The following is a 25933-nucleotide window of genomic DNA, read 5'->3' on the forward strand; positions in this document are numbered from 1 at the left end:
TTCCATTGTTTTTTTTCTTCTATTAATATTGTAATGTGTAAACAATTCATACAGAACAAACACCTTTAAGATTATATGACCATATGGCAGCCTAGAGATTTAAGCAGGAACAAAGAAGGCATCTGCAGAGGCCTCTAGCATACTGTGAGGCAGTGTGGACACACATGAATCACTGCTGCACCATTACTGTAGGCCAGCACAAGGAGGAGAGTAACAATGTTAAGCTTTAAAAGTTAGATTGAGCCATGCAGGCGAACACCACCGACAACACGTAGTTTTATAATAATACATGTGAGACTGTGGTATATTACAGTGTTTCAAACTTAAATTTGACGACCTTGCAGCATCATGTCATCCTTCAGTCCCTCATTAGGGGAAAAACAGAACATAACAAAAAAAAACCAAACAAACAACAACAACAACAACAACAACAACAACAATAAATAAATACAAACATCCAAATGTATCCCATTAATTTGTAGATTGATTTTAGGTCCACAGAGGAGGGATAGGAAACGCCCAGTCTCTCCTCAGGCTAAGTCCAAAAAGGGGGGGGGGAAGAAAAAAAAAAAAAGTGCTTCTCAGCAAGTAGCTGGTAGTGCTGTGCATGTGGGGGCTGGTGAGTAATGAGGGTGTGTGTGTGTTGCACCGATGAGGTGGGGGTAGGGGGGCAGGTTACTGTACGGAAGTTGTGGTATTCATACTCGTCGACTCCTCGAGGTGACTGTGGAGTGTGGGTGACAGAATGTGTGAGTCCAGGCCTGAGCTACGCAGATGTTGCTAGCCTGCGGTTTTACGACGTGCAGACAGAGCCGGTGTCTTTAATTACTCAACGATCTGCTATCTGCGTCACTGGATCTTCCCCAAGACTGGACGAGGGCCACTGACACAGCTGACCGCCATACGCAATTAACTACTGAACTGCAGAGGGTGATCAGTCACCCGGCTTAGTAGCGGTAAGCCAAAGTGACCATTTCCTCCACAAGTAAAAGCAGCATTTCATGTTGGATTAGATACTCTACCTTCAAAAAAATAAGGCATATTTATATTTACATCTATAAAAAGAAATAGAAAAATAATCCTTGTACATACATACAAAGATTATTTTTTCTTTTCTTTTTTAATAAATCCTCACTATGACTCATTCTCCTCTTTAATATTTTACTAAGTATGACAACCAAGTAGATTGCTACTAGAAGAAGCAGGGTTACAGTATTAGGTAAAACTCTTATTTATTCTGTGGCCAAATAAATTTGCTCATGATCATCATTGCAAAAATGACGGCACAGTTCATTAAACTAAAGAGGTGGGCTTAACAGAGTTTTATCAACCTCTCTGTATGGCAGCGTAGTGAATCATTTAGAGAAAAGCTAAATGTATTTACTGCAGCACAACTCTAGTGGATCAAGACAGTAACGGAATTGTGTTCATATATTTGTGTGGATGCTGTAAAGCATCCCATCCACCCAGTCCTCAGACTGGGAGGCCTGGGTTCAAATCTTGCTAATGGCAACAATTCTTTCAGTTAACAGTTAAACATTTTTAACTCTTTTCAACAGAAATTTTATCTTCTTCACCCCCTTTCAGCACAAATCCCAACTTTTTCAGCTGTTTTCAGAAAAAAAAACTATTTTCAGCAGAAATTCTGCTCATTCACCTATTTTCAGCAGAATTTTCAGCCTTTTCACCTCTTATCAGCACAAATCTCAGCATCTTCTGCTCATTTTAGCAGAATTGTCAGTTTCTCCATCTCTTTTTTGTGAGAACGAGTTTGGGTCAGTGAGATGAGTAGCCGCCTTGAGGCCAGGAGGGCCAGGTTTGAATCCTGCTCATGGCAACAGTTCACCTCTTTTCAGCAAAGATTTCTACTTCTTCAGCTGTTTTCAGCAGAATTTTCAGTTTCTTCACCACCATACAATTTTTGCAACTTTTCATCTTTTTCAGCTATTTTCAGCAGACAGCTTTAGCGTTACAGCATCCACACAGCATTTTTGCAGGAAATGCAAATTTTTCTCTTGAATTGGTTCTAATAATCAAAATGTGTTTGTGTGTGCATATGTGCGCGTGTACAGTTGGTCTCTCAACATGTGGAAATACCACCAGAGAGGTGAGGTGTGGGTGTGATGACATCATCCACCCAGCAGCTGTGGGGATTCCCAGTCTGTCTTTTCTCCCAACACACTGCATCTCCCTCTGGAAACACACCGGGTGGGTCTTCCCCCACTTATTGTAGCTTAAGCACAGCAAGGTGTGAGGCCTTCGATTCAAGAGTGTAGGCGAGCAAAGGAGACACCTCATTAAATCAACACAGGTTACACATACAGGCCTGATAACTGATGAAACTGCAGCAACAAAACAGAAACTGGGGAGGAGGAAAAAAAAACCAAAAAAAAAACAAAAAAAACAACGGGAAAAGATGGCATGCCATACACGCAACACGCAATGCAACACACGTGCTGCCCACATTTGTGAGAGGGAGTTCAGATTTATGGGGCTCACAGAGGTTGCAAAGCCCTGTTTGGAAATAATGAGAGGAGAGCAAGGAGGGAAAAAAGCAGAGGCCTTAGGTGCGCTCCAGAAGCCACTGGAAGAGGGAGATGCAGTGAGGTTCTTTGCTGGCCTCAAGTGCCTCTTCTCTGGCCTCGGGCTGACTGTGGCTCACATCACAGTAGCGCAGCAGCATGTGCAGCAGCTCACCCACCTTCCACTTCCTCTCTCGAAGCCTCTGGACTACCACTGGGAGCTGAAAGGACACATTGATTATACAGTAATCTCAAGGCATTTATCTTGTATTGAAAAGACTTCATAATATTAGAAAGAGCAAATGCTTGGCAATGTGAGGGAGGAAGAACTCCCTCATTTTGTGGAGTGACAGGAAAAAGGAGAGATAGCGAGCAACAAACTGAACAAAACAGAACTTACAGGAGAGAGTAAATAAAAGTTAATGAGATGCAATAGTGGCATAAAAACAGAGTGTGAAATGTGGGGATTGAAGGAGAATTGCTGAGCGCAGCATGGGAAGTCCCCAAGCAGCCCAAGCCTACTGCAGCACAACTAAGGGGGATGTTCAGGGTCACCTGAACCACAGTAAGCTGGGTTTGTAGAGAGGGACTCTGTGTCCTAAATCTAAACTGGGACCTGGTTTCATGGGAGGCCTGACAACTGAAGGCTCTGCCTTCCATTCTACAGGGTGGGCCATTTATATGGATACACCATAATAAAATGGGAATGGTTGGCAATATTAAAGTCCTGTTTATGGCACATTAGTATATGTGAGGGGGCAAACTCCTCAAGATGGGTGGTGACCATGGTGGCCATTTAGAAGTCTTGGATACAACTTTTGTTTTTTGTTTTTTTTCAATAGGAAGAGGGCCATGTGACACATCAAACTTATTGGTAATGTCACAAGAAAAACAATGGTGTGCTTGGTTTCAACGTAACGTTATTCTTTTATGAGTTATTTACAAGTTTCTCTTTGTTCACAGCCATTGACATGTCGAAGAGGTTAACACGTGAGGAGCGGATCGAAATTGTGTTGATATCTGGTGAACGCAGTAACCGGGTCATTGCAGCAGATTTCAATGCAAGACACCCTACGAGACCACCCATCTCCCATGCTACAGTTAGCAAACTGCTTGCTAAGTTTCGTGAAACTGGTTCAGTGTTGGATTTGCCAAAATGTGGACGCAGGAAAACTGTCACTAATGAAGAAACATCAGTGGCTGTCCTAGCTTCATTCAGCAGGAGCCCACAGCGTAGCACTCGCTGCATGTCACTGGAGAGTGGCATTAATCGAACATCCCTTCGGCGGATATTAGCTACTCACAAATGGCACCCTTACAAACTCCAGCTACTGCAGCATCTCAGCGAGGATGACCCAGATTGGCGCACAGAATTTGCAGAATGGGCAAAACAGTTCAGTGATGAGGCAAACTTTTATGTGAATGGTGAAGTTAACAAACAAAACACCGCTATTGGTCTGACACTAACCCACATTGAATGGATCCCTCCGAGACTGTTGGAACAACAAAAGTGATGGTTTGGTGTGGTATATGGGGTACATCGATAGTGGGTCCATTCTTCATCAATGGAAACCTCAAGGCCACTGGATATTTGAAACTGCTACATGATGATGTGTTTCCCTCTTTATGCACTGAAGCTGGCACCACCACATTATGGGTGCCAGGTCCGAGCATTCCTAGATGAACAGTTTCCTAGAAAGTGGATTGGTCGTCGTGGGCCAGTTGAATGGCCCCCAAGGTCTCCCGATCTGACCCCCTTAGATTTTTATCTTTGGGGTCATCTGAAGGCAATTGTCTATGGTGTGAAGATACGAGATGTGCAGCACCTGAAACTACGGATACTGGATGCCTGTGCTGGCATTTCTCCTGCGGTGTTGCTATTAGTGTGTGAAGAGTGGGAGAAGAGGGTTGCATTGACAATCCAACACAATGGGCAGCACATTGAACACATTTTATAAGTGGTCAGAAACTTGTAAATAACTCATGAAAGAATAAAGTTACGTTGAAACCAAGTACACCATTGTTTTTCTTGTGACATTACCAATAAGTTTGATGTGTCACATGGCCCTCTTCCTATTGAAAAAATAAAAGTTGTATCCAAGATGGCCGACTTCTAAATGGCCACCATGGTCACCACCCATCTGGAGGAGTTTGCCCCTCACATATACTAATGTGCCACAAACAGGACTTTAATATCACCAACCATTCCCATGTTATTACGGTGTATCCATATAAATGGCCCACCCTGTACTTTCAGAATCTTTAGGATTTCCTTACAAGCTGACTACTGAAGTAGTAGTGAAAGGGTGTTAGTTAATACTTCTTCCTGCCTGGGGAAAAAAGGAACTCAAAAATTCTCTGAATATAACCTAAGCAGAGAGCTGTGCTTCAAAAAAATAAAATAAAACAATAATAATAATAATAATAATAATAATAATAATAACAATAACAACAACAACAACAACAACAACAACAACAACAATAATAATAATAATAATACAGTTAAATTAGAATTGTAAGGGTTTGAAATTAAACATGATGTAATGTAATCATGTTTACTAAAGTAAATGTAATGCCTAAAAAGTCATTGTAACACACTCCTGAAACACGAAACTCTTGAATGCTTGTACCGTTCCCAAGTTGAAACACACTTAAGCCCCTTTTCCATTAGTATCTACTCGGATTGACTCTCCACGGCTCACCACGACTCGACTCAGATCGACTGGTTTTCCATTAAAATAGAGTACGATCAATCTGCTGCTCGATCTGTGGCTTTTTGTCAGACTTGTTTCTTTGTAGCGATTTATGTTCTCATGACCCATCGAGTGATGCCAATGACCAGGCCAATCGGTGGCATGCAGTCTGACGATGTCACATTTTAGTATGTGTTGCTTGGAACCCCGGCCGAGAAGGTACTATTTTATTACTTAGTACCAGGTACTATGACCTAATGGAAACCTGAAAACTGTGGCAAGTCAATCAGAGTAGGTACTAATAGAAAAGGGGCTCATTTTAATATGTGTAGGTCACATATCCATACACTGGCGTTATTTGACCAAAATCCATCAAATAAAGCAAAGAGAATCTCATCCCAGTAGCAGATGTTTTGCTGTATTATTATAATATTACAGTGTTAAATGTTTGAGATTGTGCTTTTGTTCAAAAACAGGGTTTTTAAATAAGAAAAACAAAAAAAGCAAAAAGAGTAAAATTAGTATATGAACATTGCACATGGCCATATTTAAACATCAGGATCTGTATCACCCCACAATTTTACTGGCTGTGCAGGCTTTGGAAATTGTATAACAATATATACCATTAAGTTTTGTCAGTTAACAGCGATGACTATGACCTTTACTGAAATGCAGAAAACAGGAACAAACTGGTGAAATTACTGGTGATTTTTCCAAAGAAAAATCTACAGCTCAATCGTCACAGTAGCTGGTGCTTCTCAGCTGTTTGTCTCCATAGCAAAGCACAGTATGGTGGGAACCAGCACAGAACTTTACAGGATTGTTGACCTTCAAAACAGACAATCACGGAAAGAATGACTTCTTTCACTGAAGCGACATGACGTGGCTTAAAAAGAGTTTTAGTGCTGACTAATGAAGACCACAGAGGGAACCTGTTTGTGAGGAATATAGCCACAATCACCTGCTGCAGTTCTCTGTCAGGACTTAGCTGGATCTGAGGGATATCGGCCATGGAGGCTGCCAGCCACTGTAGCATGCTCCTGAGCTGGGGGTCTAGGGTGACGTGCTTAGGGCCACTCCCAGGATCTCTGACATCTGAGTTTGCTATGACAAGCACAGTCCTGGGAGTTTGCACTTGAGTCCTGTCCACACAGAGTGTCCCTGCAGCACAGAGAAAAAAGATTCACTCAGCCGTCAGCCACACCTTTTCAGTTTTCTAGCGCTCCTTCTTTAGAACACTATGTCCTGATCTGCTCAAACCCAGGTTTCCATAGCACAGCAAACACAATAAGGGGACCCCTTTAAGTGGAGGCAATTGTAGTCTGAGACATACAGAAGACAGAGCGACTGATGGAGTGCATGCATGAGTATTAGTGTGGCTGAATGTGGGGGTGGTTAAATCCCCGGCAACAATACAGACTAACACAGTCAGCTGGAATCCAACTGTGTCTCGGACAGCAAAGAGCAAGAGCACAATTTTTTTTTTTTTCCATTAGATGTCCCAAAAACTCCAAACATTAACCTGTAGCACTGCCACAGTCTACTTAAAAACATTAAAGAAAGAAAGATGCTGCAGGCAATAAAACGTGCTTACCACTTGATTCCTCTTTGACCTCAGCCTCCTTGTCCTCTGTATTGTCACTGTTGGATGAGAAACGCCACACAGGGTAGTAAGAAGACAGAACAGGTCGGACACACAAGGATGCATGCAAAGATATAGAAATGGCAATAAGCACACTAAAGCTAATAGCCTTTGACAAAAGCAAAGCACACAAACACTGCAATCAAAGCAATTCTGATCAAAAGACGTCTTAGACACGGTGATGCCGTATATCTTTCCTGAATTCCTGTAAATTGACTTTTCTGATCAGGTGTCTTTTGTCAGTTAATGCGCAGTGACGAAGAGGAGATCTTGATCAGTGTGAAAGTTGATTTTTCCCTTCTGAAAAGCTACTTGATATCCATTCTGTCAATTGTGCAAATATTTGCTGTGTGACGTGCCAGCAGGTAAACAGTCATTTCACCACTTTATAAGGTTGTTAATCACAGGCCTGTTGACACAGCCCACAGCTACAGACACTCAGGCTCTGCACGTTAGGATATAAGGATATCATTTTCTTTTCAGAAAGGAAAACCGTTTAAGGTGTTTCACTGTTTGAGACTGCAAAGGAGCGACGGCACTGAAAAAGTAGGGAGAGGAGGCGAACTAAGAAGGAGGGCGATAAAGCTATGCACTCAAAATATATATGGGCATCAATGGAGGTGCCTGAACAGTATAAACCTATAGGTGTGGAGTACTTCCTAGTTAGAAAATCTTTGTGTGTCTGTCTACTTGAGGTTTCACTCACACAATGCATGAATCAAACCTTTTTCCCTCCATTTTAACATCTCTTGAATTCTTTAAAAAGAACTAAACCACAAAATGTGACTCTGTGAGAAATCTGCCACCTGTTGGTAGCCACAAAACTGCTATTTACTACGCTCAACATCAAGTAACTGTGGGTGTGAGCAACATATATAAAAATAGCTTATTATTAAAACAAAACTCTATAATGTTAATAAACTGAATTTAAAAAAATACTTTTAGTAGTTTATTATTATTAACACGCAACTGAATATTAATTAGATCACAAAGAAATTATTAACCAATAATCGTCTTGGGATTTATTACCACTAAAACAGTACGGAAACTTATTAAATATTTTATGAATGCTAGTCATTATATACTGACATTATATTCTGTTACTATAAACATATTATTTCTAGACAGAAGAAATTACAATATATTATACATTTTACACCACTGTAAGCTGATGAAAACTACACTAACCAAAATCAAAGTAAAAGCACAATTGCTAATATAAGAACTAATACAAAATGCAAATCTGTAAGTCAACCTTGTGCTCTGCTTTAATCAGCAAGACACATCAATGTGGATTCAGAATAGCTTTAAGTTATCCTTTCTTCTTTTTTCTGACCTGTAACACCTTTGTTTAACTAAAAGTTTTGACATGTTTCATATTGAAAAATCTGTTGCACTTTTGATATAATCTTGGAAGCCATCAGGCTTTAGTTGATGTTATGACTATCAAAATGCACAAACCTGTGAATATTTATTGCCAGCTCTGATCATGGACTAATAAGGGAATGACAAGATGCAGAGATACTCTGTTCTCAGAGGTCTCAAATATCAAACAGACCGGCTATGTTAATATATCCGGTCAAATAATATCTTATAAAAGGACAACTGAATGTGTTAGCTTTTTAGATTTTCAATACAGCCGTTCAGTGGTAGCACCTAGAGCTGAAATGATACTGGAATTTTCTAAAAGCACATTTTGAGTTGAAGCTGCTAAACAAGCTGAAAGAAAATCCATTCATCAGCCTGAGAAAGGAAGACTAAATAAATGATTGGTAGTACTGTCAGTTGGGTAGTACATGGCAATACATCTTTGCATTTTTTTCCACACTGCATCAAATTGAAGTTGATTACGTCAATTAAGCATCATGTGGTGGAGGGTGGTTCCTTATTTATTAATTTTTTTTGCTGGGAGTTTTAGAACCCTATTAGTTAGGGTGCTTACTCTTTAAAATACCAGAATAGGGAGGATGGAGTAGATTTAAGTTTATTAGACTGATCAGTATTGCTGAACTATGAAATATTTTGGGTGCATACTGTATTTTTGTGGGGTTTTTTGTTGTTTTTTTTAACTTGAGTATGAACTTATATACAAAATATTTAAAAAAAAAACAGTTTTGTTGATTAAAAAACACTATCGGATTCATATTGGTATCGGCTGATATCCAAATTTATGATATTGGTATCAGACATAAAAAAGTGGTATCGTGCCATCTCTAGTTGCAACAGCTGCAAGACTGATATATGCAGCCACCTCTAAACATCCACCATGTCTACTACCTGTTTAAGATTAGCTTTAGGTTTCCCTTTGTATGACATTTCCAACTATTTTACATATCCTTACAGTTTCATGAATCACTTACATTCATGAAACGGCAAAACACAAAGTAAGACAGATTGCTACCTCAAAGTTTGGGGAGAGACCCCGCCCTAGTCTAAAAAGGTTGGGTATCTTCGGATTTTGTTCACAAGAAAAAAAAGTATGTGGGGTGTGAGAGAAACAGGTAAACTGGCGCACCAGCCACAGAGCTTTTGATCTACATTTTAACTCTCACTTACAATCATGAGCTCTGGGTGGTCACTGAAAAAATAATGTTAGGAAAGAAGCAAGAAAAATGAGTTTAGGCTTGGCGAAAAGACTGGCTGAGGAGCTTGGACATCCAGAAGGAGCCCAGAGTACTCCCAATGCTTAAGGCAGGTGAGGTGTTTTGGGTATTTGATCAAGGTGCCTTGAGGCTTAACTTAGAGGTTTTCCAGGGACACCCAAGTAGGAGGAGACCACAGGGTATATCTAGAATTCACTAGCTTGGGTCTATCTCGGGATTTTCCAAAAGGAAACCTGCTCTGTGACTAGACTTTAGATAAGTGGGGGGGAAAATGGATGCCCGGTCATAATGCATGCAAGACACTTAATTTGAAAGTTAATATATTATAGTTTCTAAAACTATGAAATTAAATGAAAAATAACCCTCCACGTTGTTCTTCAGGGACTGGTTGGCTGTTCAGAGGTAATACAACATGGACAAAATAATAACACTACATATTTCCCACAAAGACAAAAAATTGCATGCAAGCAATGCAGAACCAACAAAACTTAAGCAACACATTGCATGCTAAGATTAGCATCAACAAGCATTTGCCATGTCAAGCCTATTAATGTTTAAAGCTCAAGTATGGTCATGTTAGGGGGCTGGTGGTTCCTAGTATGAGACAAAGTATAAATCAGAATATTGTAGAGTGGCAGTTTAAATCATTTTCATATGATGAAGAAAGATTTTCCACTGGTGGATCTATCACATACTTCAGTACTTTGTGGTGCTTTCATAGCAAATTCAGTTCATTCTTTGTCACATTCTAGGTAAACCCCCATGTCTTGTGTGCATTTCTTTTCCAAGGATAGCCATGCCAATCGGGTGCTGACCAACCTGTCAGAGGGGGAGAATGACAAGTGCTCTTCACACGCCTCCCCCTCCAGGCCCAGACTGCTCCAGCTACTGCTATTCCCATTACTGCAGGACACAGAAGGCAGGTAACACACCGCTGTAACACTGACACAGTAAGTGGCTAACACAGAGAGCTACCAAAATGCAACAAAAGATCAGGATGTAATAAGCAGTTTCATCACATTTGCTATAAGAGCTTACTGTCATGTATCGTCAATAAACAACACGGAGGTGGATGACCATTTCTGGTAATCCTTTAAATGTCAGGTGAGGTTGAAAAAACAGAGGAGGATTCTTCAAATGATGCAGGTTTTTTCCACTGTACACCTCCCTGAATCAGCTTTAATGTTGACTGGGCCCATTTGTTGCTAAAGTCCTGAAATGTGAGATCATTACATTTTTGTTCTCACATAATCTCGTTAATCATGTGGCTTCCAGCGGGACAACCAGCTGGCAACAGAAGCATAACAACATACACTCTCGCTATAATTAGTGAATGATTAGCCTTGCTGGCTGGAACCTGCATACTGTGGCATGCTATAGCCTAACTAAAAGGGAGAGATGTTTCTGATATCTAAAAATACCTCTATTAATCTGCATTACCTCAGCGGCAGGTGTGGTCTGAATGGCATACTGAGAGGTGATTCATCTAGTCAGTCAGCCTGATCTCTGTCTCGCTAAACTCATAAAGGAATTTTCCCCCCGTTATTTCATCTGCTGAGCGGAAATAGTAGCAGCAGGCCTTTGAAATGTCTTATGAATTACACATGGTGGACTTTGTTCCAGTAGAAACAGCACTTGAAGAGAGGTGAGCACTTAAAGACACACCTTTAGAAAATATTATGACACATTAACTTTGCCCTGATGGCCAAAATAACTTAATGCTAACACAATATGCTCTTTTAGCATGTTGGGAACAAACCCATTGTCAGGTTTGCTTCCATAGAGATATCAACCCCTGCCAGAACTGTCAACAGCCCATTTCCCAGAGACTTTATCAGACTCACTCACTTTTTTTTTCTTTTGTAAATTGACACACACAAACATAGGTCATGTCCATCCAAGACAAGAAGACCAAATCGGTCATGCCTACAACTACTTAGAACTTGGTAACATAGACAGTAATCTAAAATACTTATCCTTTAGCCCTCACATATAATGCAACATAAATCAGAGAAAACTTGCACTCTGGCAGTCAAGTTTAAATGATTTTGGAAAAACATACAATCTGCACTGTCTTTGGGAAACCTTACATCTACAATGAACTGCAGAAAAGACTCCTAAAATGGCTCCAACGGGAGCAAAAAACCCTCCAAAAAAACCCCCAAAAACATAAAGTGACACAGTATGATCAAAGTATAACCTCAGGCTTTAAATTCTGAACCCAAACCAATTAAGAACAATAGATTACATTCAATGTCTTCTGCTTGGACATTAACAGACTGTCCATTCTGAAACAACTAAATACAGAAACATATGATAGATAACCTGATGAAAAAAAGGATACTACTTGCTGTGACAAAAGAAATGGTAGCAGCTGTCACAAAAACATGAAAAAACATTTTACTGCATACCCACATGTAGACTGATACTGCATACAAGACATGCAGTATCAGTCTGTACCAAGCAGAGCTGCAACGACTATAAAAATTATTTGACGTGGAATTTTATTGTTAACAGTTTCATATGCTAATAAATGTGTTGTAACTGCAATACACTACAGGAAACTGTGGGGGCAGTATTGCCTATATCGTCTGCCAAGACTAGACAATACTGAAGAAGAATGTAGCACAAACAGCAAAACAGGAGGACTGAAGAAAATAGAAACTGAGATTTTAAACATTTTGAAAGCATTCCACAGAAAACAAAGTTCAATGCAGATTGTGCAAACCGGTGCTTTCCTTCCACGACAGCACTAAAACGCCGGCACCCTGGAGCAGTAAGGTCAGTTAGTGTTAGTGAGTCACAGTTGTTGCTCATTCCAGCCTTGTGTAGGCCCACAATCTTGTCCTTGACATCATTGGAAAGCTCTTTAGTCTTGGCCATGGTGCAGAGTTTGGAACATGAAAAATAAATAAGTATTTATGTTCATGTTTGTACAGCAAGGTTTATTTCAGCTTACCTGTCGGAAACTTCTCAGGATGATGCTTGCACCATTTCAGTTTTGTTAGCTAAACAGTGAAATGCAATAATAAACCATTAAAGAGCTCCACTGTCTACTAATTTTTGGGGGGTTTTTCTCCCATATTAATATTAGCATTTATTCTGAGTAGTAAACCTCTTCCATTTAACGTTAGGTAATTAAATGTGGGTTAAATCATATACAAAATAATTGGTACTGAACATTACACCATCTGAGAAATAATGATGTTTTCAGTGTATCGGCAACCAGCAACAATCAAAGTTCCTAGAATGTGCTGTGCGTCGCATTTTGTCGCGCCTCGTTTACCTTCTATCAAAAAAGGGAATTTTTGACAAAGTCTGGAGACAGACCCTCAGCTTTGAAAAATGGGCTTAAAATGTTCCTTTTTAATGCTTACAGGATCAAGGAACCCTGAACCACCCCTTAGTTATGCTTCTATAGTATCAGACTACTGGGAGATTTCCCATAATACAGTAAGCAGTTTATAAAGCATAATTTGGTCTCTATCAAGTTCTTTTCTGTTTCTCTTTTCTTGATTGCTTCTGCTTGTGGTTCCGCTTATCCTTTACAGGGCCGCAGGGGGGCTGGAGCCTATCCAGCCTATCCTACAACATGCATCACACACAGAAAGACTCCAACCTGATGATGGAATTGAGCTTAGGACATTTTTGCTGTGAGGCAACTGTGCTAACCACTGTGCCACTGGCATATGTTAAAACAGGCACAAAGGATCTATTAGTCTGGGATCTGGTGGTGATCATGAGGGTTATTGGGAGCTGCAGAGACTTCTGTGTCATTACACATTCAAGGTATAACAACACACAAAGACAGTTACTGGCAATGTCACCTCAAGGAGCACAAACTGGGTGATTTCAACCATAAAGTCAAAATCTGCATGTCTGCTTTCCAACTAAGCTAATCATGAAACCCACGACACACAGCTATGATCACTTTGTTCTCAGACTTGTTGTGGTTGCTATAGTTGCTAACCCAACCACCAGCTGGTTCTTATGTGACATTAGAGTTCCTATTGTGGGTGTGAATGCAAAACAGGAAAAAAAAAAAACAACCAAACCTTTAATTCTCAAGGGGAGCGCCCCCGTATGTAGTTTATTTACTCTCAAGGATCCTTCAGATGTTTTAGTGAAAGTGCCTTAGGTAGATGTTTTATTGCCACAAACAAAAGCTTGAAGCTAAAAATCATCCAAAGGAAAAAATCTTTATATGTTAGTGTGTGTGTCCACTCCATGAATCACAATCTGATTCTTTCTTTCAAATTCTGGTTAAAAAGCTGTGCATAAATAAGTGTATAATAAGGAATGCACTACAAATGTTCTCAGACCCCATTCTAACGTATATTTTAAAGCACCAAGTTGGACTGTGCTCTAGAGGTGATAGATATAAAGTTAGGTGTGTTTACCTGTCGCTGAGGTGGAGGAAGCTGCTGTTATCATCTGGGTGCTCATCTTCAAAGCTCAGGTTAGACCAGCTTCCCAGGCTGTCATCTCCAACACTCAGCTGCTGGGACACAGTGGACTCAGTGGTTTCCCTACCTGAAGCACTAAATACAAAGAAACCAAAGGAGAGAGAAAGGAAAAAAAGCCTCAATAACAATGCAAATAGTCACATGTCAGTGCAGTAAAACTGGGAAAATAAAACATTAAAATGTTTGTCAAAAGAAGTGAAACAAAGCTGATTATAGGTTACAACACATGTTTATGGCCTGGCCATTGATTAAACGTATGCATGGAATGAATTTCGGGGCAAACAAACACTCTTCCTGATGTGAACTGGGAAGTGTGTACCTGGTAAGGGCAGCCTGGCATATGTTGGACAGGGCTGATGTCATGATCTCAGCAGTGAGGCTCTCGGCGTAGCTGGTGCCATCATGGCCGATCCCGCTGTCAGCATTAAGGCTGGTGTTGCTCAGCTCGCGCTTTGCTGTATCCATTGCCATGGACACCATCTCCTCTGCAAATGCCACCCTGTGGTCCAGGTCGATGTGGATTTTTGGAATCTCCAGACTAGAGAGCACTCTTGCTTGACAGTCTCCTCCCCTTTTCCTCCTCTGCAGCACAGGTTGGTAGTGGTGCCTGCTGTGCTTGCTGCAGTATGGACACTCCTGGACTTGACAGCAACAACATGGCCTCTCCCCCATTGTCCGGACCAGAACTGGGCCCTCAGACAACCTCTGTGTGTGAGTGTGTCTGTCATGGTCTTGGTACTCCCGTGATGAATGGCCAACTGAAGCCACGCTTATCTTCAGCGTGTCATCCACTATTTTCCTGGCATAATGCTCAATGACTTGCATCACCTTGCTACTGTAACCTTGATCGTAGAGACTCCCTGTGCTGTGGTAGTGCTTGCTCTTACCCTCCTTGGATAACAGAGGGCAGGAGAAGGAGTTCCTGATGAGATTCTCTGCCATGTCTTCCAGTTTGGATTTTTTATAAAGACAGGAGTCAGTGAAAGACTTTGGCAGCCGTACAGAGGAGAGATGGAGCTTGCGTGTGACATCACAGGTGATATTATATGCTAAAGATTCAGCAAAGTGGACTAGATCCATGTACTCCCTCTTACTCTGCTCTTCAGAGTCCCTGCAACAACACTGGGTGTTTCTATCCATCTCTGTTCGATCCTTGGCTGATGACGTTTTACTACTACAAGACGATTTCCATTCATCTGGCAGAGACTTAGAGGAGCGAAGACGTGCACTAGAGGATCTCTGCTTTATTTTACGACTGGCGTGAGCCAAGCCAAGTTTTATAGAACGATAAGCCAAACGGCTTGCATACTGGTCCAGGACTAACTCCCTACTCCCCCCTTCCTTTTTCAGCACCCTAATGAGGTAGCCGGCATACTCATCTGTCACGCTCTCACAGCTGGGATACTCAGAGGATAGACCAGAGCTGGAGCTAGACACAGTGCTCGAAGCAGAGGTGGAAGACTGGGAGACCGAGGCAATCAGGTCATTGGACCACTGCTCAGCCAGCCTTCCTAACCTCCAGTCTCTGCTCTGATCTGTACCGGGTTGAGAGTGATGTCTGTGGTGGTAATGCAAACATTCGGAGCTAGATCTGTCCCAGCTTCTTCTTCTGAGAGCTCTGTGATACGGGCACTGCTGTCCAGAGCTCACCATCCTCTTCACATCACTAATTACCTCTCCCGCCACTTCTCCTGCATACACCCACAATGAGTTGAGGGTCTGCTCTGAAAACTGAGCCACACTGTCTCTCCTCTTCTCACTGCCCTGGTTCATCTCTCCCTGCTCCTCTTCCGCCCCTCCTAGGGTGTCCATCTCTGTTGCCATCGAGACTATGTGGCACGCCAACCGCTCAGCATAGTGGAGAGCTTCCTTGTTGGACATTACGCGAGCGCACATCGGGCTGGGTGTGTGTCGGCCGCCCCCTCTCTCTGAACATGTGTTAATGACTCCAACACCGCCTTCTTCTGCCGGTTCTTCCTCCTCTTCTTCCTCATTTCCATCAGCCTCCTCAGACAGAGATCTCATCAGTTTGAGCATAAACTCTGCCTTGTCTGCATCTGGGATGGTGTCTTTTGGTCCCGGGCCCAGCTCAGGCTGATAGTGAGGGGTTGGAGGTGGTGTTGCAGGGGAAAATTCTTTAGCCAGCTTGCTTTTCAGCTTTTTGGAGAACTGCTTTATCTGTCTCTCCTTGGACACCTCACTGGGCTGCTGGGGGGTGGACGGAGGAGTACCAGGAGTCGCAGCAGACTTCTGTCCAGAGTTTGGAGCTGAATCATCCACAGTAGCGGATATCCTCCTTTGTCCACCCGTCTCATTACCCGGCACTTCCAAAGTATTCATCATCACAGGATGCGTTTCAGACACACCCCTGGTCCTGGGGCCTCGCTCACATCGGTAACTCCCCTGGTTTAGAGTGCCTGTCTGAAAGGAAATGGGAGGATTATTTTCTTGTCCCATAGGGCCACCTAGCCTAACATGCCCAGAATCTGTATAGTCATATCTAAAACTTTCCCTGACAACTCCTTGCTTTGAAGGGGAATCCAGAGCATCGTAAGAGTCCCTGCGGCTCCTGATTGTCTTTGTGAGGAAGTCAGCACAGTCGCCAAAACCCTTCTTCATTTTAGAGGCAGTTATTAGCTCACAAGCCTCAGTTACTATCATATCCACCATGTTGCCAGAGAAGTTTTGGAATGAAGACTGTTTTTGGGAGGGCTCTCCTGCTGGTAGAGAGGTCTGAGTTCCATGACTGTAAAGGGCTGTTAGTGGAGACGTGGCATTGTCAGAGGATGACACAGTTGATCTTTTGGGGCTGGTCGGTGGGGTATGTGACAAGCTAGACCTCTGCTGAGTGGTCTCCTCGGAATCCTGGAGGTTGGAGAGGGCGTGCCCTGCTTGGGGCACAGGAATACAGCTGGCCATTCCTGATACAGTGAACAGGGCTTTCTTCACAGTACAAGAAGCATCCTCCGCTGGGACCGCTACACTTAAAACCTGCTGGTTAGCAAAGGTGCTGCAGGTATGAGTGCAGGTGTTATCTGCACTGACATAACAGATGTTGTCCACAGACACACTTATAGCTGCTTGGCTTGTGAAGGCAACATCTGCCTGAGAGAGCTCTATGAAGGCCTCCTGGATGACAGACTCAGAAAGGTCTGAAGCATAGGAGGACACCACCACCTCCTCCTCTTCTTCCTCCTCTTGCCCATGGCCAAAAGACCAATCACTTGGGGTGAGAGGCGTTGAGGGGTGGGAGAACTGACATACTTCCATTATACCTTCAAAAACAAGCTCTTCAGCCAGATCAGCAGCAAAACGTGATACAGTGCTGTGGAAAATCTGCTTCTTCACAGTCAGGAACTCTTTGAGCGCTGCGGACACGGCCTCTCCAACCAAGAAAGTGGCCAGCCCGTTGATTGCTCGCTCCTTCAGTACATATGCACGTCGCATGCCAATCTCATGGAAGGCCATTTGAAATACTGAGGAGGTAAGTCGAGCAGCTAGGTGGCACAAGGTGGTGGTGCAGGAGGACACCCCTTTTTGGAGGTCTCGCAAAGCGCTGCCCAAGCTCATTTCCACAAGGTCACTGGCAAACCTCTGAATACCATCTTTCAGAGACTGGGATTTCTTCTGCAGCTTGGCCACCGTCACAGTCTCCTGTATTTCTGAGAGTTTCATCAGGTATCCTGAAGGGTTCTTAAATTCCTTGTGGCAGACACAGGAGAGATTCTTGTTGTCACTGATGTCGACAGCAGACTGGTAGCCACAGACAGATCCGAGAATTTCTTTGGACAGACTGCTAGCAAAGTCTGAGTAGGTCTTATACAAAGAACAGAGATCCTGAGGTTTACGTAGCTCAGAGTCATCTTGTCCATCCGCCTCTGTATTCCAGAAGTATTCCAGTGGCCCGCTGGAGTCCACCAGGGGACTGAAGGCAGAGGAGCTCAAAGGACTGAAGAGGGGACCACCGTTCTCCTCAGAGGGAGTCTGTACAGGCCGAGGGGAATCCGGCACCTCAGAGGGAATTGAGTAAGGAGAGCCTGGTTTCAGGGGCGTGGGTTTTTTCACATTGGCTGGGAGAGTGGGCTGATCAAAGCGGTGAGGATTCATTCCCTTGGTTGAGCAGCCCCTAGAAACATATTTTAAAGATGATGTACTTATGCCAGATTCATCAGCCTCTTTCTGTGCTGCTGGGACACTAATCGCATCCAGAGGCAGAGTAAGAGTACAGCTCTCAGAGTTGAGCTCATCCAGGTCATCAAACTGGTCAAAGCTGTCAAAAAACTCACTAACTTCGGAATCTGAGTCTTCAACTCGCTCTCTGGGCCCCCCTGGCACTTGAGGAATGTCCAGTTTGGCCAGCAGGCTCTTCTGGTAGCCCACTTCATCCAGGAAAATGATAGGGCTGGGGCTGGAACAGTCTGACTCTTCTGATTCACTGACATGAATCAAAGGTGAGGGGAGACGAGCTCCAGGACTGCAGTAAGTCCACTGGGATTCCACACCCGATGACCTCTGCACTGTGACAGATACGTCAGGACCAGATCTGTGTTTGGCTGAATACTTCTTCGAAGACGAGCTTATGATAACGCGGGAGCCTGATAATTCCTTTTTTCTCTTGTGGGCTGGGACTGTCTGTGAAGCCACATCACGCCTTTTAAAATGACTAAATGGAGCTGCAGCTGTGGAGATGGACATGAAGGAGAAAGAGGAGAAAAGTGGTTAGATGCAACAATTGCAAAGAGGGGATTATAAGATGATTTTCCACAGTGCTCATGGCACTGTGGAAAAATAACAGACAAGTAAAACTAGTAAATAGCTAATTAGTGCCATCTAGCAGTGAACTGAAACCATTTACATTCTAGAGACGTTTTAATTAAAGTTTGCACAGATTATGACAGCATAGTGCTGCGGATGGAAAAAATACATATTACATTATTCTTGTAAGATTCTAATTGTTTCACATTAAATCACAATATTAATAATTCTATGCAAGTCTTTCCATAGGGCTAGATGTGTTGAGAATGTAGAAAAAATGATAACTATGACCTTGAGCACAATTTGTGCTCAAGATATGTTTGATTAATTTCCGACCAATGCTGAAGGAGAGGCAGGGTACACCCTGGACAGGTCACCACTCTGTCGCAGGACTAATCCGGAGAGAAAGACAACCTTCCACACTTACATTCACACCTCTGGCTGATTTGAACCCTACATTTCAAAACAATATGCAAAATAACAAATAATCTACTCTTAGGCTGTATTATCAAAAATGAAATATCTGCCACGGCACTAGAGCTTTTAAACAAACTGTATTTTACATTTTGCTGTATAATGTCACTTTTTTCCTCCAAAGTTTGAGGGCAAAAACCTTCAAGTATTTTCAGATTTGAGTATTTTCAAGTATTCAACTATCCTGCCAGTCTCAGTCTGTGTGTGCGCGCGCGGACGTGTGTGTGTGTGTGTGTGTGTGTGTCAGGCCTGCTAATCTCTGCCTGCTGCGAAAGTCCTCCTCAGAGGAGAGCCGACCACAGAGGCAGAAATACTTGCAAAAGAGCTTTTATTCCCCCTCAAACACCAAACAAGGTTCCAAAAAGCAGACACAGGTCCTTGTTTGGTCACACTTTTTTGGGGGGGCATCTCTGCTCTCTTCTCTCCTCTTCCCCATACTAAGCGCAACTATGGAGTTTTTTTTACCAGTTGGTGCTACTTGGAAAATATAGGAATGTCTATATTATACATGAAATTACAAGTGGTATACCACCAAGCATTATGAGAGCATTAAAATAAAAAGAAATCCTTTTCTGCACATGACTCAAAAACCAGAGGCCACTAAATGCCAATAAGCATTGGCTGCTAAACCTACAGGTATTGTCTGCTGTGTCGTCCTCCTCCAGATGTTCTAGGGCTGTGACAAAGTCATCCTCGATTGATGAGACCGACTGGTTGGTGTCGTCTTCGTCTGGCTGGTTGGGCTCAGCTGCGCCCCTCTGAAGAGCCTGAAGCTCCAGCGTATAGCGGAGACCTGCCATGTAGCACCCCAGCAGGCCCACCAAAGTTGGAACACTGGCTTGAGGGTAAACGTTGGTGCTGAAACTATTCCTCAGCACACACACTGTCTTTAACCAATACTGGAGGAAGAGGAAAATGGCATGAGAAAGGGGAATAAGGGGGAAATGAAAATTGCTGACAGCATGGTTTGGCTGGTGATTTTTCAGCTCATTTGAAGAAAATCATTTTTACCCAGCAAGCAGACAGACAGTCAAAGCAATCGCTTTTGTAAATTAAATTCACATGGGCATTTTTTTTTTTATCTCACAGGAGGAGGGAGATGGCTGGAAGTATATTGTTATGTCTGTGTCCTGATTGCAAATTGATGCATATGCAGAACGCAAAAATCCTTTAGTGCTAGCCCACTCTTTAATTCACAAAGCTGGGGCGAGAGAGCCACAGAATGAGCTGCAGGGTCTGTGTGAACCCAAACATGGCACACAGGAACAGGAAAGTGGCGGCTGCAAAAGCAACTTCTCTGTCAGCCTATCCCACACCTGTGTTTCTTTGGAAGCGTGAGAGAGACTCATACATCTGCTTACATAGCCCTCATGTGGGAAAACATTTAATCAACAACTGCTAGAACTGGATTAGCAGTTGTTAAAAATACATCTTCTTAAAATTAAACATTTACTGTGTTTGGACATGTTTCAAGTATCATTAACCCTACACATATAAATTCAGATCCCAACACATCCCGAGGACAGCAAAAGGAATGCAGCTAAGCTGGGGTCTGAATAAGCATAGTGAAGCACTGCAGTACTCTTTTAGTCAATACATTTTTAAAGACCAGAATGAGAGGCTAAAACAAAAATTTTATGCATTTAAAAAGATACAACACCAGAATGTTAAACAAGAGAAAGTGTCTGTCGTCAGTTTAGAGAGCTCCTTTTCCAATCAACTGTACTTACTGGGATAGGCAGTAAGTGCTGTACACTTACCCACTCTTATTTCCTGCTATTCTCTCCAATCACTTCTGCTTTGTTTGACATGCTGACAAAACAAATTCATTTAACACAAAAACGGTCATTCACATACCTGAGGTCCGGCATCCTTGTGCTCTGGCAGCCTGCGAGAGTCTTTGAGCAGCAGGACTTCATCGTTCTTAATGCTGTGGACGTGGAGGGACCTGAGAAGCTCACACAGCCCCCCTGACAGAGAAGACAGAGCCTGGTGGACAAGAACACTCAGAATCACCCCAGTTTGAAGGCCAAAGTGGTAACTAAAAGACCAGGATAGAACTCAGAGATTTAGTTTTTGAGTTTTGTGTCCTCTACCATCAAAGTATGACCTACTGTCCATAACTAACATGTTGTACCTGCTGGGTGACATCTTCTCCTTCACTTACATCAGGCAGACACACAAAGTGAATCTGAAAAAGCACAGCTGATGGTCAATATTGATGTGTCATGTGTTTAAACATGGCTGACCTTCACTGGTGCGTTTGTGTGACATACCTCTGTCAGCCTGGTGGCGTCTCTTGCTGGCAGCTCTAAACCAATGCCACAGAGCTCCTTTTTATTCCTGAAGAGGCTCTTCACATTCTGCGCCCCACTGTCTCGCACAGTCTGCAAACAGACATGCAGCTTTTTTTTTGTTTGTTTGTTTTAAATAGAAGTACACACTGGCCTACGGCCTCAGTGAGTATACTTTTATTCATCTCTGCACCGTGCACCGAGGAATGCAAAAAAAAGAACTTGACTGTGTGCATCTGCCTTCTCGTACACGCGCAGATCCTAAGCAATCCCATTATTTTAAAATGCCTGATAAGGTTCTACAGGACTGTGCATTTTCAAATGAAAATGAATTAACTGCATTAGAAACTACAATGAAAATCAAGCGGGGATAAGAGAGGAAATTAAATATCTTTGCAACAAAATTCTTTTAAAAAGCGCAACATATAGTTACTGAGTTTTGTACTGAAATCCAGTGGAGTCTACATAGCATTGTTGTTTGTATTTATACTTGTGTCTTCATTCCTCAACCATCACACCGACTTGAAGCTAAGAAAAAGTGAACACTTACCAAGCAGGCATCTTACTGGCAGTGATCTCCAAGGCCAGGAGGCAAAACTTTTACTAGTAACATTAAAGCAGTTCATTTATTCATTACTTAATAGACTACTAAGCAGCTGAATCTTTAAGTATATCATGTAATTTCTTAGTAGATGTATATATTAATAATCTTAATCCTCAGCATACTTAAAAAACAAAACTTTAAATACATTTTAGTGGAATAAATACTGTGCCATGCTGACTCCTCCCAGCTGTCATAGAACAAGAGGCAGGGTATGCTCTGGAGAGGTCGGCAGACTGTTGGGGGGCCAAAACTTACGCGGCTGACAACTGTTCACACTTACAATCACACACAGGAATCATCAATTAACTTAACGCCCCGCATATCTTTGAACTGTGAGAGAGAGTTGCAATGTTTGAAAGGTCATAGCCTTCATCAAACTCCTTTAATGTGCAACTAATTCTTGACTGCAAGAAAAACAACTTGATAGCGGCAAGTCAGCTGGTTTGGTTCACAGTTGAACTCAGCACCGTGAAACTCCCAGCCCACCAACTTGTTCAACATACCTTTCTGCCACTGGGCAATTCATTGGGTGGAGCCCTGAGTGTACTGCACATGTGTGCAAAATTAAATGCAAATACATCCTGACAGACAGACCTCTTTCCGCACTGAGGATCTGGACCTGATTGGGACTCCTCGAATACGGGCACAGGCATCCATAGTGACAGCTAGCTGTACGTGGCTGGTTGGCCGGCTGGCCTTTCACCTATAAGGAGTAAGAAAAGTGGATAAAAAATATGTTAAAGTGTGAAGTTCAACTTCTTTAACGACTTCTATTGTCACTTTGAATACCACAGCTAAGTCTTTTTCTATTTTAATCTACAATCCTCTGCAAGTAAAAGAGAGCAGCTCAGTGTGATCTCTCTGGTGCGCCTACATTCCACTCAACTTTCCCACCCCCCTGACCACAGCAACAATCACATGACAAAGCAATGACAGTCTCAGTGTTATTAGCAAGAAGCTATGTCCCTATCTAGTGTTGCACATAAATACAGATGCCAAAATAAGAAGCATGATGCAACAAAGTCAGTGGGCTGTGAAGATGATCGTTCCACTAACATGAATCAAGTGCCTCAAAGCAGGACTTACCTAGACTTACCCTGCTTGTGAAGCTAAGCTATTGTATTGTACTGGCAATGCTTCTTTTCTTTCTCTTTGCTATTCTTTAAACAGCCAGGCCTGCATCAAAGATCAAACAGCAAGGCAAAAGAACAGAGGGGTGTATGCGCTTAGAGCAGGACGACCACATTTGGTAAGCAGCATGAGAGCGCGAGTGATGGAAGCAAAATATTTACAGTGTACAAGAAGGAAAAGTTTCCCAAGAAATCCAAGCCTCTCCTTTGAGGTACGGGCCAAAGTGGCTAGTTGAGTCTAGACGCAGGCAGGCGGTCCTACTGATCAGCCCATCCTGCATCCTGAGAACCAGAGGGGTAGAGTGCATGCCACAGGCTTCCTCTGGTGATCCAGGACCTCCTAGCTTCGCAGCTACTGCTGCCTAAAAATCAACTATGCAGCACACCCCACTTCACTCACAACAAAAGCAGCCACAGTGATGTATATTATGGCGGTGACTAATTTGCATAAGTAGATTGTTAATCTGTTTATGTTTCATGTTTAGCTCACAGACTTGTCATTCAGTGGTACAGTTTGTGAGAATCGACTCAGGAGGCCTACATCACCACCTTATGCAACCAGCGTGGTCACATAATGCGAAATGGATTCAGCATTAGTCATGTTACAGGAAAAACTACAATTAAGGGTAACTAAGTTTAGGCTTACACAAATCCTCCAGGGCTGATTCATAAAAGTCAATTATCAATGTTTGGACAAAACAAAAAACAAAAATTATGAAGCTAAGTCAAGCCAGCGAGAGGATTGTCTGGTGGGGGGAGCTGATGATCTAAAATGGGTGGCAGGGGGGAAAACCCCCCCCCAAAAAACAAAGCCAACCTGTGGAGGGCTATGTAGTCTATATGTAGTCCAACATCTTGTTTGGTTGGGATCTGATGTGGGCCAAATTCTGAGGGTGAGTGTGGGTGGCCGGAAGGGTGGATAAACAGAGACAGGGAGAGAAGAAAACTCACAGCTCACTGTGAGATCTGACACCAGTTTCTAGTGAGGCACAGGTACCACTATGGTTAGAGATAAACTGACTTTTTGTTCTCCAATATCTGTCATTATTGCAAAAAGACAATCACGTGGAGGCCAGTACGTTTCAGACATGGCAGCTGCAATACAAATATGTGCAACTCTGACCACAGAAGGACAAAACAGGTGTGGGGGGGGGGTTATTTATCCCACTCTTAGCAGGAAGAGAAATTAAGGTTTATATACTGCAATGGGAGGGCAGCAAATTTAATTTATTCGCAATGAGCTACTTTTTGATTGGTAGACAAAACAGGTCAAAGTATTAAGCCTTAATGTTGCACAGCTTTAGGCTCAGCATTACCTCAATAACCTATTCATCTTTTGCTCACAGTGTAGTTAAACATACTTCATTTCATCTAAATGAAATGCAGTTGTTTTTTAATGTTGTTCTGAGGAATGTTGCACTTGTGCTTTTTATGTGGTGCAAAACACAAATACATTGATATAAAGACAAGAAAAAGGTAGGACGAAAACAACTATTTAATTACAGCCCTACTGTACAGCTAATCATATGACAATGCAGTTTATATAAACATTAACTCAATAATTCTCACAACTTTCACTAATTATTTTAGTTTCGATGTTGGTTTTAGGTCAGGACTCGACTTTTTAAAAACATTTTGGAACAGCACAATGCAAATGTTCAGTTCCAGTGGCTTTTCCTTTAATAGCCACCACTGTGATGTTCCGAAATAACACGTGCAAATGTGTTATTTTATAGACAAAATAACACATTTGCCATTTTCTATGTAAAATTTCTTTTCAACAAAATGATAACTTGATCTGCATGTTAACTGCTATTCGAACCATTTACATGTAAACATTTCGCATAACATGACTTGTTGGCATTGACAACTCCCCCTGAACACTGCATGCTTGTCGTCTTTATGGATGAATAAATGCCTGTAAACACTGCTAGATTTTTAATAGACGTAAAAAAGCATTGGGGTGCTTTGGAGGAAGAAAGCTGGCTAATTTACAGTTCGCGGGGCTGGTACCCCCCGCAGCAGCAGGCCGCAGAAGAGCCACACACCGTGGATGCTGAGGCTGATTCACGACTACTCAGGCTCTGTGAAATCATGGCCAGAACACACAAACGCCTAACCAGCTAGCTAGCAAAGGCACATTATACATAGACATACAGAGTACACAACAAACCTTGGGCACACTTAAAAAGACTGTCGACCACAGCAAAATAAACCTCTTTGTTAGTTGACAGGCTGTCAATCACTATGTTAGCAGCAGAACCAGGCCGCGGTCCGCTCGGTCTGTTGTCACCTTAACGTCGCCAGCTAGCACCTAGCCACCAAGCTAATGACAGCGATACGACACATCCAGATAAACCGGCAGCAGTTTGTGGTCATTTTTCGTTTAGCATATACGTCGCAATTGCTATTAGTAAGTCATTTTTACCTCTTCGCTCAGTGTCGGACTCCAGCAGCGCTGACGGTAGCCGCTGTGTTTGATGCGCGATTCGTAAACGATTCACCCGTTTGGAACTCTTCCGACCACAAAATGAAAACGTGAACTTTCAAGTCACACTGAGCACAGCAGTGTCTAGGACCTCTGTGATTAAATACCATAACTATGTCAATTCTTCCCAATCGCCAAAACACAGCCCAAAAGTCACCGGGAGGAGTTCAGGCAAATTGCAGATTAATTTAGACAGCTCCTAAACCTGACTCGAAATCCCCATCTATTGCGTGCTGCCGTTCTTCCCATGAAAACAAGAATG

At 42.6% G+C, this 25933-nt stretch overlaps 1 protein-coding gene across 2 annotated transcripts; it reads right to left on the minus strand.

The window, feature by feature from the left end:
* Nucleotides 1-1898: 1898 nt before the first annotated feature.
* akap11 (A kinase (PRKA) anchor protein 11) lies at nt 1899-25933 on the minus strand. 2 transcript variants are annotated; one of them, XM_005745501.2, is made up of 12 exons: nt 25612-25933; nt 22648-22756; nt 21432-21542; nt 21293-21346; nt 21013-21144; nt 19790-20054; nt 14246-18605; nt 13861-14001; nt 10280-10363; nt 6810-6856; nt 6177-6376; nt 1899-2743 (listed from the first exon to the last, which is right to left on the minus strand). In XM_005745501.2, exons 2-12 carry the CDS (start codon nt 22708-22710, stop codon nt 2564-2566), a joined length of 5637 nt encoding a protein of 1878 aa, XP_005745558.1. In that variant the 5' UTR covers nt 22711-22756; nt 25612-25933; the 3' UTR covers nt 1899-2563. The 2 variants fall into 2 exon arrangements, with proteins under 2 accessions (XP_005745558.1, XP_005745559.1); XM_005745502.2 differs by lacking the exon at nt 10280-10363.

The sequence above is a fragment of the Pundamilia nyererei genome, unplaced genomic scaffold, assembly GCF_000239375.1.
Source record: "Pundamilia nyererei isolate P.nyererei 1_Seehausen unplaced genomic scaffold, PunNye1.0 scaffold00160, whole genome shotgun sequence".
Taxonomy (NCBI): domain Eukaryota; kingdom Metazoa; phylum Chordata; class Actinopteri; order Cichliformes; family Cichlidae; genus Pundamilia; species Pundamilia nyererei.